A 15,104-nucleotide genomic window follows, 5' to 3' on the forward strand; every position below is an offset into this window, starting at 1 on the left:
TACGAACGATTTACTATTTCGTTCCCTCGATTTACTAAGTCGTACGAACGATTTACTATTTTGTTCCCTCGATTTACTAAGTCGTGCGCACGATTTACTATTCGTTCCCTCGATTTACTAAGTCGTGCACACGATTTACTATTTTGTTCCCTCGATTTACTAAGTCGTGCGCACAATTTACTACTCGTTCCCTCGATTTACTAAGTCGTGCGCACGATTTACTATTCATTCCCTCGATTTACTAAGTCGTGCGCACGATTTACTATTCGGTCCCTCGATTTACTAAGTCGTGCGCATGATTTACTATTTCGCTCCCTTGATTTGCGCATGCACATGATTTATAAATCGAGGGAACAAAATAGTAAATCGTGCGCACGATTTAATTTTTTTTTCTTGCATGTCGTGCGGGGCTCCATATTTGTTGACAAAAAGTTCTAAAAGTGAATTTTTAGGCTGGTCTGCCTCAGCGCTCATCAATGTCACAGTGAGTGAGAGGACCAATCAAATGAAAGAAGGCGGAGCTTCACTGTTCACAGATTCCAAACATGAATTCCAGGCGACGCTTCAGTTTTAATGCTGAAAGAGTGTGAGGTAAGATAATATCAGACAACTGTGTTATGATAGAAATGTTAAAAGACTGATGCAAACCACTCAACTTTTGTGTCAAATTACGCCGTTTTGAATTGAATCGTTCATAACTGAATGTGACGAAACAAGAAACATTTTGTTGTTCTGTTGCTTGAAATAAACACTAACTGACATAAATATATAAAAAAACTTGAACTTGAATTTTAGTTCAGCTCATTTAGTTTAACTTGATGTACTAAAATAACTCAAACTGAAATAAAACTGAATAAAAATTACATAGACATTAAAAAACTAATAAATTCTAAATATTAACTAAAAATATAATACTATCTGAATGATATTAAAATAACAGTGGTTTCAATTAAATAAGTTAAACGTTATAGATAAACATAAAATATCAGACAACTGTGTATGGCAGAAATGTTAAACACTAATATCCAGTGATGCAAGCTATGACTTTTATTCTTGTCAAATTTTGCCGTTTGATAGGAAAACGGCAAAAAAGTTCACGTTGGAAAGGTCACGCGTCAAAGGTCAAAATTGTCCAACATCGTTGTTTTACCTTTTTTGTAAAGGCCGTTTGACTAAGTCTTTGCACGTTCGCTTTGTAAACACTGGATCAGAACTTCCGCCTACATCACGCGTGACCTTTCTAACGTGATTACGTAATGCGTGGCTTATATATATATATATATATATATATATATATATATATATATATAAGTCCACTATATGGAGAAACATCCTGGAATGTTTTCCTCAAAAACCTTCATTTCTTTTCAACTGAAGAAAGAAAGTCATGAACATCTTGGATGACATGGGGGTGAGTAAATTATCAGGAAATTTGAATTCTGAAGTGAACTAATCCTTTTAAGTTTATTAGTTTATGTTTATATGCAATTCAAGGCCTGTGTTTTGAGTGTTGGTTTACTAAATGAAAATGACAGATTAACAGCCACTAAACCCTGATATATAAAACAAAAAACTGAAGAACATGCATTCGCTGTACAGCATTATATAATGAACTTTTCAAAGTATGAAAAAAGCATCAGTGAAACGTCTGCACGACGCGCTCGAAGGCATGCGTCCCGGCCGTCGCCGACAGCTTTCATCAGCGCCGCGAGTTCATCATTAATCTGCATCTCATTACCGTTCCACTGCAAATCCATTCACCGCGACGCGACTGAGCTGCGTTCCTCATTTCAAAGCCAACCTTTGGAATTTTAATTTGCGGAAACGATAACTGCGTCGGCGGCGCCTTATCGTGTTTGAGACGCGGGGGGTCTTTAGGCCCATCCGTCCTGAAGGCTTGTAAAGCATCTCCCCATCCGAACGAGACACAGACCGGCTGGCTTTGATGTGGCGTCCCACTCATCACAGTAGATTAGAATATCAGACAGATCCTCGCAACTAAGAGCTTCCCTCGCTTTCATATTCCGACGATCATTCACCCTCTCCCCGAACGTAATTTCATTAGGCGAACGGCACCTCTGTCTATGTCAGCTCCTCGTCTGTGTCGGGCTGATATCGGCGCACGCTGTCCTCGCCGTTCGCCTGTCGAGCTCCTGATGGGAAACCAATTGGAATAAAAATCCACAAACGAGATCAGAGAGGCAGAAAGAATGAATGTGTCTAAATAGGAGAAGTGTGTGTACGTGTGCTGAAAAATAACTGTTATCGGATGGTTTTATCACTGAACTTTGATTATTATAGTCATATATCAGAATTCTAAGATGAAAAGCTTCTATATGGAACCTTTCAGGTGCTTCATATATAGAATCATCACATCATGGGATCATTGGATGGATTTACTTTTAATTAATTAATTTTGTTTCATTTAATTTTTCATTTAAATTACATTTAATGAATTAAACATAGTTTATCAGTAGAAAAAAAATGAAATAACCCATTAAACATGAAAGTATTATGCAATTATGCAAGTGTGCTATTAGTATACTTCTTTTAAACTAAAAATGAGAAAGAATACTTTCAGTCTACTTTTTATGTACTTATGTATATACTTAAGGGGGTCATGAACTGTGTTGTTTTATTGTTTTATAATGTTTCCTGGGGTGCACTTATAATGTTAGTATGATTTTTACATCAAAATTTGTCATAATTTAGAAATAAAAGGCATTTTTCCTATCCTGATTTTAGCATCTGATTTGAGCGCTCTGTTTTAAGGGGCGTGTCTGCTGTGAGACTTCAGTGGAAACGCCCACTGCTGTGATTGGCTGACATCTTTCCAAGTATTACTCTCTCAAAAACTTTTAGCACGTTTTTACTATTACAGCTCTCAAGGTTAACTAATCGTGAAAAGTGTTGCACTACATTTAGATCTATGGCATTATATTTAGATCATGGCATGAAAGGTTGCAGTGATGAACATTGTAGTCGATCACAGACATTTTGTTGAGCTCATGAAAGCAGTGATCTCGTCACACTAACGAATGCTTTCATCATAACTAACAGTGCAAACGTGATGTAACTAAGAGATTCGTTGAATAAAATGGGAGTTTTGCCACGAGTCCAGAACTCGGTCACTGATAAACTCGCTCTGTTTGATTGACAGCTCCAGCGATTGTAAAGGGAGCGTTCTTTGATCGCTTTCTATATATCATTTAATCACCAGTTAAATAACAGATTATTTTCATCCTACTAAGAGAAACAACGTGAAGTTGACCATTTAGTCGCTGGTTTGATTCACATAGACAAAGATCATCTGACTGTACATGAATCATTAATATCAGATCAGGCATTAGAATGAACACAGTTACTGACATGTTGTTGCATTACTGTCGAGTCCATATCGTAAAAGTCTAAAGTCTGTAATGCGATTGATTTACCAAAGAATCCACAGTGAAATGTACCGAATACAAATAAATAAAGCTCAACTGAGACATTCACACTGTTTAAAATAAATAACCATATTTCTAGCATTAGGATCCTTTGAAAGGTAATGTTATTTTAGTCCTGTATTGCTCTTCTCTCCTCCTCATCTCACTAACACACCAGTAGGTGGAGCTAACATTACAATGATGAAGTAGGCGTTGATTTCTTCTGTGGAGGCGGAGTTTCACCTATCTATTCCAGGATCAGTCGTTCTCTGGGTCTGGTGTCAATAAAAGCTTTTATTGGACTAACATGTTTTCAGTTCTGAAACGTACAGGATATTCTTATAATAAGATGACCTCTTATATATCAAAAGCTCAAGGAAAAGTTGATTTCTCAATTCATGACCCTTTTAAAATTGCACTTAAGTATACTTGACTTATACTGACAGAAGTATTTGGCCTGTACCTGTACTCAAATCTGCTGACACTTTACCTTGACATTTTGAAGTAACTTTGCAAGTCCAAGTCAACTTACTCTACTAACCCTCGCCTTACAGTCTACTAATACTCTGATGAGAGTTAGCTGACATGTAGTTGTAAAGTTACTTATAGTTAGTAGAATGTCTACAGTGGACCATCAAAATAAAATGTAATGTTTTTTCTTAGAGTGCACATACAGATGAATAATCAATAAACAGATTTCAAAAGATAACAAGGGAACGTTCTCACAAGGTTCTCTCAAAGTTATGAACAAACTTGATAGAACTTCCTTAATAGAACGTTCGTTCAGAGTTATCTGGTCTTTAATAATGTTTTTTTCTATTTATACATCATTCATGGAATGTTTATCTGAAACATTTTATTTGGATATTTAAATGTAACTACTTGTTTCTGAATGTTCAGAGAACATTTAAAAGTCCATTAAGTTTGCAAAATGGAATGTTAATTTAAAAAAAAAAAAAAACTGGACGTTTTGAATGTTCCGAGAACAGTAGGAAATAAAGATTTCTTAACTTTAGCAAAACGTGGTGTGAGCGAGGCTGGATTCTCAGTTCCTCCTGTGACAAACACATGATAAAGAGAAACAGACAGACAGGACGGGTTTGAGACGATTGCGCCGCTGTTCTCATGACAACTACAGCGGAAACAACACGAGCTCCTGACGGCTTCCACTGACACACGCTAGCGCCGCGTTTCTCTTTTCTCGCCGGCCTGAAGCGCGTGTGAAATGGTAAGATGGCGTTTAGCGACAAAGCAAATGCAAAAAGGCTTCAGACGCTGATCTGTGCTCTTTCTGAGGAGGTGCTGAGATAAGAGCTAATTATCTCGTGCTGGGTTTAAAATGACAGAGTTTTAGTGAAAAACACAACATTTGCCTGCTAACAGTCCTCACATACTGTTGCTACAACTAATTAAACTGATTCCAGTTCAGCTAGATATAAATATTGAAATAAATACTTTACTTTTCACTCCAACCAACAAAAACAGACAAGAAAACACCATAGTATTACTATGTTTTGACTTGGCCGGAATGATGTTTTAATGTTTTTGAAAGATTCTCTTCTGCTCACCAAAGCTGCGTTTATTTGATCAAAACTACAGTAAAAATTGTGAAATTTTATTCCAATGTAAAACAGCTGTTTTCTATGTGAATATATAGTAAAGTGTAATTTATTCCTGTGATCAAAGCTGAATTTTCAGCATCATTACTCCAGTCTTCAGTGTCACATGATCCTTCAGAAATCATTCTGATATGATGATTTGATGATCAAGAAACATTTATGATTATTATCAATGTTGAAAAGAGTCATATTTGTGTGGAAACTGTGATACATTTCTTTGATGAATAGAAAGTTCAAAAGAACAGCATTTATTTGAAATAGAAACTTTTGTAACATTATAAATGTCTTTACTGTCACTTTTGATCAATTTAATGCATCCTTGATGAATAAAAGCATTATTTTTTTAGTATGCAGTTAAAAAAACAAACATTTTCACTTAAAAACAAATGCTAGTAAATTTCACAAGTAATTACAAAGTAACACACTGAATAAAGTATTTTGTTGTAAAATCTACTCAAAAAATCTTTGTTTTCGCTTTGAATTAAGATTATTTTTCTGACTCCATTGGCAGATATTTGTTCTTGTTTTAAGCACAAACTCACTTGATTTTGATGAAAACATAGTATTACCACAGTATTTTCAGCAAGGGTTACATTCTTACCTGGGTAAAGAAGGGCTCGTAGATCTCCACACCTTTATCGGATCCTTGCGAGAGAACGTCTCGTCCTCGGTGCCAGCTGTAGCGGATGGGAGGGTTGGAGTTGGCCACACAACGCAGGAACACCGTCCGCTCGTAGTAGAACTGCTCTTTCGCTTCACCTATACTCTGATGAACCGTCACCACAGGGTCGTCCAGATCTGATGAGACACCGAACAGCATCTCAATACAGGAACAAAAACAACGTATATCGTTCATGCAACTTACACCAGAAGACATGGAGGAAATAAAGTCATGCAGGTTCACTTGAGTGTGAGGAAAGTCACCTTTCCATCACTAAAATCCTCATAAATCATGCAAATATTTTAGCCTGTGAAGTGTCAGTGACACTTGACATGTACATTTTCTTTACAGTAAACTCTGGTGCTGCTCACATGTCAGTCAAAAAATGCAGTTAACAGGTTAAAGTAGCATCAGTTCTGTACACGTGTGAATCTGCTCGACTAGCAACAGAAGATAAAGATTTGCTCCGCTGTCACAGTGATGGAAACAGAGAGAGTGAAATACTGTGACGGACAAAATCACTCAACACTTTCATCGGCTTTTCCAAGAGGAGAAATAGCATCATTTCAGGTGCTGCCGGCTTCGTTCTATTTATACTTCCCTCTGGAGGACAGATTGACGTTGTTGATCAATGACCTGGCAGGACGATCCTTCACGCGAGGGACACCGAACACACTCCTGCTGGCCTTCACAATGGACCACCAGAAACATCAGCCCGTCTGATCAGTTTTAGCCCACATTTATTCCCACCGGACAGAGATTGATCAGAGGTTCATTGCTCTTGAGACTTAAAGGAAATTTCAGGTAGATTTTGTTGAAGTTGCGATGTTTCTACTAGAGTATCTACAGTAGTGGGCAAAAATGATGACCAGAGGGAATATTTGTTTTTAATGACCCTACAAGTTTGATTAAACCATTAAAATATTTTATATTTTTTAAATATCTTAAATATAAGGGAACAAAAGAACACTAAACTTGGATAAAGGGATAGTTCACCCAAAAATTTATATATATATATATATATATATATATATATATATATCACTGATTCTTGAGATAAGGGACAAAACATGTTTTAGAAGGTAGTTTTTATTATTTAATAATACATTATTTTTAAACTGATATATTTGTAGACAAGGGTCTCAGCTAATGAACAATGTAAGGGAACAGGTTTTTCTGAAAAAAACTGACGGTGTTGACAAATACTGACGGTGTTGACAAAAACTGACGGAGTTGACAAAAACTGACGGAGTTGACAAATACTGACGGAGTTGACAAAAACTGACGGTGTTGACAAATACTGACGGAGTTGACCAATACTGACGGAGTTGACCAATACTGACGGTGTTGACAAATACTGACGGAGTTGACCAATACTGACGGTGTTGACAAATACTGACGGAGTTGACCAATACTGACGGAGTTGACCAATACTGACGGAGTTGACAAATATTGAAGAAGTTGACAAAAACTGACGGAGTTGACAAATACTGACGGAGTTGACAAAAACTGACGGTGTTGAAAAATATTGAAGAAGTTGACAAAAACTGACGGAGTTGACAAAAACTGACAGAGTTGACAAATACTGACAGTGTTGACAAATACTGACGGAGTTGACAAAAACTGACGGTGTTGACAAATACTGACGGTGTTGACAAATACTGATGGAGTTGACCAATACTGACGGTGTTGACCAATACTGACGGAGTTGACAAAAACTGACGGAGTTGACAAATATTGAAGGAGTTGACAAAAACTGACGGAGTTGACAAATACTGACGGAGTTGACAAAAACTGACGGAGTTGACAAATATTGAAGGAGTTGACAAAAACTGACGGTGTTGACAAATACTGACGGAGTTGACAAAAACTGACGGTGTTGACCAATACTGACGGAGTTGACCAATACTGATGGTGTTGACAAATACTGACGGTGTTGACAAATACTGACGGAGTTGACCAATACTGACGGAGTTGACCAATACTGACGGTGTTGACAAATACTGACGGAGTTGACCAATACTGACGGAGTTGACAAATATTGAAGAAGTTGACAAAAACTGACGGAGTTGACAAATACTGACGGAGTTGACAAAAACTGACGGTGTTGAAAAATATTGAAGAAGTTGACAAAAACTGACAGAGTTGACAAATACTGACGGTGTTGACAAATACTGACGGTGTTGACAAAAACTGACGGTGTTGACAAAAACTGACGGTGTTGACAAATACTGACGGTGTTGACAAATACTGACGGAGTTGACAAAAACTGACGGTGTTGACAAATACTGACGGTGTTGACAAATACTGACGGTGTTGACAAAAACTGACGGTGTTGACAAAAACTGACGGTGTTGACAAATACTGACGGTGTTGACAAATACTGACGGTGTTGACAAATACTGATGGAGTTGACCAATACTGACGGTGTTGACCAATACTGACGGTGTTGACAAATACTGACAGAGTTGACCAATACTGACGGTGTTGACAAATACTGACGGAGTTGACAAATATTGAAGAAGTTGACAAAAACTGACGGTGTTGACAAATACTGACGGAGTTGACAAAAACTGACGGTGTTGAAAAATATTGAAGAAGTTGACAAAAACTGACGGAGTTGACAAATACTGATAAAGTTGACAAAAACTGACGGTGTTGACAAATACTGACGGAGTTGACAAAAACTGACGGTGTTGAAAAATATTGAAGAAGTTGACAAAAACTGACGGAGTTGACAAATACTGATAAAGTTGACAAAAACTGACGGTGTTGACAAATACTGACAGAGTTGACAAAAACTGACGGTGTTGAAAAATATTGAAGAAGTTGACAAAAACTGACGGTGTTGACAAATACTGACGGAGTTGACAAAAACTGACGGTGTTGAGCAATTTTGTTTTCTTTCTCAGTTGTAGCTGCCTTAATAAACATATCAGCTCCATTAATAAACATGTACACACACACACACACATATATATATATATATATATATATATATGCTGTCTTTTTCTCAGGAGAAACATCTTTTTTTGATTTTGAGATATGCTTCATGGTTCTCCTAAACCACCTAGAGGCAAAAAAGACACAAATGAGTCAATAGTCAAACAATAAGAGTCTGGAGCTGCGACATTAATGTGGAGAGCAGCTCAGATCACTGCAGACTGAAGAATCTGATGAGAAACGTTGTTGAGATCTGTAGAGAAGCCGCGTGTGAGATTATCAAGCTTTTTTCTCTGGAGTTTGTTCTCTATTACTTCCCATATCTGTCGAGGAGAAATGATTGAGATATTAAAGAGATTCTACACGTGATTCTTCTTTGTGATGGGTGATTAACCCGTGTTTGACAGAGCGCTGAATTGGACAGATTTACTGGTTTCTCACGGAAACGTTCTCGAGCGTGAAATCCAAATGACACTTTAAGTAAATCTGATGTCATTTCACTTGCTAATTCTTGCTATTAATACTTTAAAGACATGCATTTGCATAACCGGGTGAGATACTTAGTGCAATGAAGTCATCATGAACTCCAGCGAGTTTGACCAGCGAATGTGAGATATCATGGATCTGAATCAAAACTGATTAGTACTGACCTTTTCATCCCATAACGACTCAAATAACATCCTCTACTTATACCATTAAGAAATATAGAACACACAGAAAATGTTCATCGGCAAAGATTTAAGTGTCTCCTCTCGCTCGCCGAATCCACCGAAGACCCAAATGTAATCAGCAAGTGGACACTGCCACCTTGAATGCTGATTCCTCACTTTCATTAAGACATGTTCTGCCCCGCAGGCCCTTAATCAAAATCTAGGGGCGGTCAATACTTCATCCAGGATCCATTATCGCCACGCAGGTAGGAGCAATTACCTTTACGAAGACAGCTACACGCACACAATGAAGCGATTGAGTCGGCCCATTTTGGCAGAGCAGATTGCTCTAAATAAATACACTGATTCATTACGCCGATGTGGAACCAATTCAGAGCTTGCCTGCCATTTTTGTTTCAGCTGGAACGAAGGTTTTTATTGATTATGCAACTAGATATGAGTTATATCTGCTGCATAGTTCACTGCGACACCTGAATCTCACATGAGGTCTATAGGATTTTATTTCCAGTATTGCTAGTGTACATAATTATTAATAGTGACATTCATGTTTAAATAAAATCAGCTGTATGCAAAGTCACCCACATTTGGTTTTTGACCACTGAAAATGGGTAAAATTCAACAATTTACTCATGGAGCCACATTAAGATCCTCATATCTCTGGGACTGAACCAATGAGGGCCTTAAAAATGAAGATACCAAGAGAAAAGTTTGTTGAGAACCAGAATCTAGAAGGATATTAAGATATCTTTAATACTTCTTGAGTTACAGGCATGCAAATTTTGGAAAAAGAACATGTTTGGCTCTCAGGCACATAGCAGAGGGTAAAACATTATACATTTCTACTTTCAACATTATTTGTTCTTCAGATATTCCTCTTTAAAAGAAAAAAAGTATCAGCTGGATGCAAAGTCACCCACATTTGGTTTTTGACCACTGAAAATGGGTAAAATACAACAATTTACTCATGGAGCCACATTGAGATCCTCATATCTCTGGGACTGAACCATATAGGGCCTTAAAAATGAAGATACCAAGAGAAAAGTTTCTTAAGAATCAGAATCTAAAAGGATATTAAGACATCTTTAATACTTCTTGAGTTACAGGCATGCAAACTTTGGAAAACAAATATATTTGTCACTCAGACAGGTACGTTCTATGCAAATGTTTTGATAGAGGGAAACAAGATACATTTCTAGTTTCAACATTATTTGTTCTTCAGATATTCCTCTTTAAAAGACAAAAAGTATCAAGTGACCCACATTTGGTTTTTGACAACCGAAAATGTGAACACTCATGTTTTACTCATGGAGCCACACTGAGATGCCCATATCTCTGGAATTAAACCATATTGTGCATTAAAATGAAGATATCAAAAGAAAAGTTTGTTAAGAATCCAAATCTAAAAGGATATTGAGATAATTAATTCTTGAGTTACAGACATGCAAACTTTGAAAAAAATGCTTTTTTTCCATTTTTGAAGTTTCACCATTGGCATATAATGCAACAAGAATTGCTAGAGTCAGCAGATTTTACTAACAGACCTACAGATCTCTGTGTAAAAATACAATAATGAAGCTGCCATCTTTCTAAAGTCATTTTTCTCCTCCTGTAATTTGGCTCCAAATATAAAATTAAAATTTTTACCCCCTCTACAAAAATAGTGGATTACTCCATAAATATTCATCCATGGCATTTAATATTTTGGCTTTCTTCTTTATTTATGTATTTATTTCACCAAAAAATAAATAAATTAATTAATTAATTAAAATAAAAATCCAGACTTTTAAACAGTAAACCCCACTAATTGTCTTTAGAAAATATGATAATTCCGCTTCATTTGTCTCATTAATTTGCAAAAGTTCAGTCTATTTTTTCCCCTAATGGAAACTAATAGCTGATTTTTTCCCCTCAAAGTGACTATTTTTATTCAGAAAATGGCCGCACAAATGTCACCCGGGTCGCCGGTGTCGTGTGTAATCCAGTCAGGACACTGATTAGTGTCGCCCGGTCGGGGTGAATTTAATTCCAGCGCTCTAACCGACAGCTTGATAGGCCTGATGGGTGTTTTTTCTATAATGACGGCTATAGATTACAGCAGGAGATCGCTGTGTGTTTGATTAAACCCACAGTCTGCGCCGTCACTGTTGTGAAAGCATCTAACGGAGAGATACAGTGAAGAGAAACGCAGCTCGATTTTTACCCTCCACATGCTTATTAAAGGCCAGCGCTGTCATGCTGCTTCAGTCGCATCATTCTGTGAAGTTCTTTAACATGGATTAAACTCAACAATAAGAACCGTTCCTGATGCCCTTATTGTAGATTTTTACTTGCCCTTCCAACATGATCACTATGGAGGACCAAACCTGTTTCATATATACTGTACATGAAACACATTTCCATCTGTAGCTGTAGAATAAAAGCACACAAATCAAGCAAAACTCCTGCTTTGCATCGCAGGTAATTACACGGCATCAAAATGGCCACGCTGTAGCAAAAGGTTAATGATAGTTTGTTTGAAATTCATCACATTCTTAAGCCACTGCACAAATTTACATATTTATCCCTGTTTGCTCCCAGCACCCACTTCATGTTTATGAATAAATAACAAACTACACACTACAGAAGATGCACATCAGCAGAAAACATTTTCTGAAGAAACACTCATTAACTATAAGTCATTTGTCCAAATCTCTAACATTACACTGTACAAAAATAAATAAATCACTGAAATTTATGGTAAAAAAAAAAAAAAAAAAAAAAATCGACAGCTGCGGTTGCCAGAATTTTATCTTAAAAAAATAGTATAGCAACATTTTGTTTTTGTGTGCGTATCTTTAAATGCAAATGAGCTGCTAACCCCGCCCCTCTTTCCAGAAGAGGGTGGAGCCTTTACAGCTCATGCCTCGGATACTCTGGCAAAAAAACAGGAGAAACATCATGGGTCATTCCCAGAAAGGTACAGAAATACTGAGTAAGAACTTAATTTTTTACAGTGTTGAGCAATAGTAACAGTGAGTAAACACTGATGGCAGATTCAGCAGTTTAGATGGTTTAAGGGTGAAAAAGGCTTTTACCTGCAACTAAACCAATAACTTTATCATCACCGTGTGCATCTACAAACAGCCCGTGGTCTTGCCTGTACAGAAAAGGAGAATAAGTAGTGACCTTTTGCCCCCGGCTGAGCTGCAAACACACATTTCTCAGCACGCTTGATGGATGATCGCACATATCAGGAGCGGCTGCTGAAATCGTGATCCTTGCAGCAGCGAGATGAAGTGTTCGTTTCGCCCGACGAGAACGATACTGCGCTGGAATCAGTTTTCAGATGAAAGCTGCTCCAAGAAAGGAATCAGCTTAGAATGCGACACATTAAAACGCACGCAGACCGAATTCCCTCGTCTGCAATTATGCATTCAGCAAACCCAATCGATGGATCCTCTCCATCACAAACCGCAGGCTTTTATAACACGCTTCCATGATATAACTGTCAACTTCATAAAAGAATATGGAAGCTGCGCTCATAATTGGAAGCTTTCCTGGTCCATTATTCATGAATGTGAATCTACTGTATGGACTTCATTAAAGAAGGGTTCTTGTAAACAAGTGCAACTTTGCAGTCAAAAAACGTCTCATATCTGAGACTGATTATACACTGCAAAAAAATGATGTTCTTCCTCAGTGTTTCTGTCTTGTTTTCAGGCACAAATATCTAATCATTCTTAAATCAAGATACATTTACTGGAGAAGCAAAATGACTTAAAATATCATAATTTTTCTGTACTGAGAAGCATTGCCACATTAAAGATTATTGCAGTATTACAGTAAAAAAAAAGCTGCTTTGAAACAATCTGTACTGAATAAAGCGCTGTGTAAATTCAAACATGTCATAATTAAACAATTAAATTACACTTCAAATGATTTTTTTAAAAAAATGGTTTATGTCGTTTTATGTAGTTTTTACCACGCTGATGTAAATTCAAATGTTTTCATTTTTTAAAAAATAAGTTTGTTTTTAGTTAGGTTTTTTTATGCTGTAAAAACAGGGGTGTGACATCATGATTGACAGCATCTCTGAGTCACTGAGGCACCAGCTGACTTTTTTTTCAGGATTTTCAGGAGGAGATTGGAGCTTTAACTTTCATTTCTACATTTCCATAATTGTTTTTTTTACACCGACATAATGAGTTGTTTTGCAGTAAACTGTACTAAACGATTCTGCGGGAGTGTGGGCGGGGCCTTGATACCGCGGATCTACTTCATGCTCACTACTGCGCAGACTCAGGTCCCAAATCAGCACAAGATATCAGCGCCATATTGGGACATTGGCGGCTTCATTTTTCTTCAATGGAAGAGAGTGGAGTTGCATTGTTCATATTTTTTTTAGAGTCTATAGTTTTAACAAATTGTTAGCATGCTTTAGCATGTTGCTACTATGATTTAACACATTGCTAACATGTTTTAGCATGTTCCTAGGACGATTAGCATGTTGTTAATATGAACATGTTGTTAACATGATTAGCATATTGTTGGCATTACTATCATAACAAGTTGGTAGCATTATTTGCATTTTTGCTAGTGGGATTTAGCACAATGCTAGCATGAGTTAGCATGCTGATAGCACGATTTAATATGTTGCTGACATGACTTAACATGTTGCCACAAGATATCTGCGCCATGTTGGGACATTGGCGGCTTAATTTTTCTTCAATGGAAGAGAGTGGAGGTGTGTCGTCCATACTTTTTTTTTTTTTTTTACAGTCTATGGATTTAACACATTGTTAGCATGCTTTAGCATGTTGGTAGCATGATTTAACACATTGCTAGCATGTTTTAGTATGTTGCTAGCATGATTTAACACATTGCTAGCATGTTTTACCATGTTGTTAACATGATTAACATACTTTTAGAATGACTAGCATGTTGTTAACATGATTAGAATGTTGCTAGCATGATTAGTATGTTACTAGCAGATTGCTTGCATGATGTAACACATTGCTAACATGTTTAACAAGTTGGTTGCTATCATGTTGCAAGTGTGATTTAGCACGATGCTAGTATGAGTTAGCAAGTTGACAGCACGATTTAACATGTTGCTAATATGTTGCTGACATGACTTAACATGTTGCCACAAGATGTCTTCAACATATTGGGACATTGGTGGCTTCACGTTTCTGCTAGCATGTTTTACCATGTTGTTAACATGATTAATATACTTTTAGAATGACTAGCATGTTGTTAACATGATTAGAATGTTTTGCTAGCATGATTAGTATGTTGCTAGCAGATTGCTTGCATGATGTAACACATTGCTAACATGTTTAACAAGTTGGTTGCTATCATGTTGCAAGTGTGATTTAGCACGATGCTAGTATGAGTTAGCAAGTTGACAGCACGATTTAACATGTTGCTAATATGTTGCTGACATGATTTAACATGTTGCCACAAGATGTCTTCAACATATTGGGATATTAGTGGCTTCACTTTTCTTCAATGGAAGAGAGTGGAGGTGCGTCGTCCATATTTTTTTTTTTTTTTACAGTCTATGGATTTAACACATTGTTAGCATGCTTTAGCATGTTGGTAGCATGATTTAACACATTGCTAGCATGTTTTAGGATGTTGCTAGAATGATTTAACACATTGCTAGCATGTTTTAGGATGTTGCTAGAATGATTTAACACACTGCTAGCATGTTTTACCATGTTGTTAACAAGATTAACATACTGTTAGAATGACTAGCATGTTGTTAACATGATTAGAATGTTGTTAGCATGAGTAGCATGTT

The 15,104-nt window shown here is 36.9% G+C and overlaps 1 protein-coding gene across 4 annotated transcripts in view; it reads right to left on the bottom strand.

Annotated features, from left to right (window-relative positions):
• Positions 1–15,104, bottom strand: part of LOC127501915 (MAM domain-containing glycosylphosphatidylinositol anchor protein 2-like) — a 157,920-nt gene that overhangs the window by 79,593 nt on the left and 63,223 nt on the right. For all 4 annotated transcript variants that reach the window (XM_051874239.1, XM_051874235.1, XM_051874236.1 and 1 more), the window contains exon 4: positions 5,646–5,842. In XM_051874239.1, the coding sequence (XP_051730199.1) occupies positions 5,646–5,842 (197 nt within the window). The remainder of the gene's footprint in view (positions 1–5,645; positions 5,843–15,104) is intronic.

Source organism: Ctenopharyngodon idella, chromosome 20 (genome assembly GCF_019924925.1).
Source record: "Ctenopharyngodon idella isolate HZGC_01 chromosome 20, HZGC01, whole genome shotgun sequence".
NCBI lineage: Eukaryota > Metazoa > Chordata > Actinopteri > Cypriniformes > Xenocyprididae > Ctenopharyngodon > Ctenopharyngodon idella.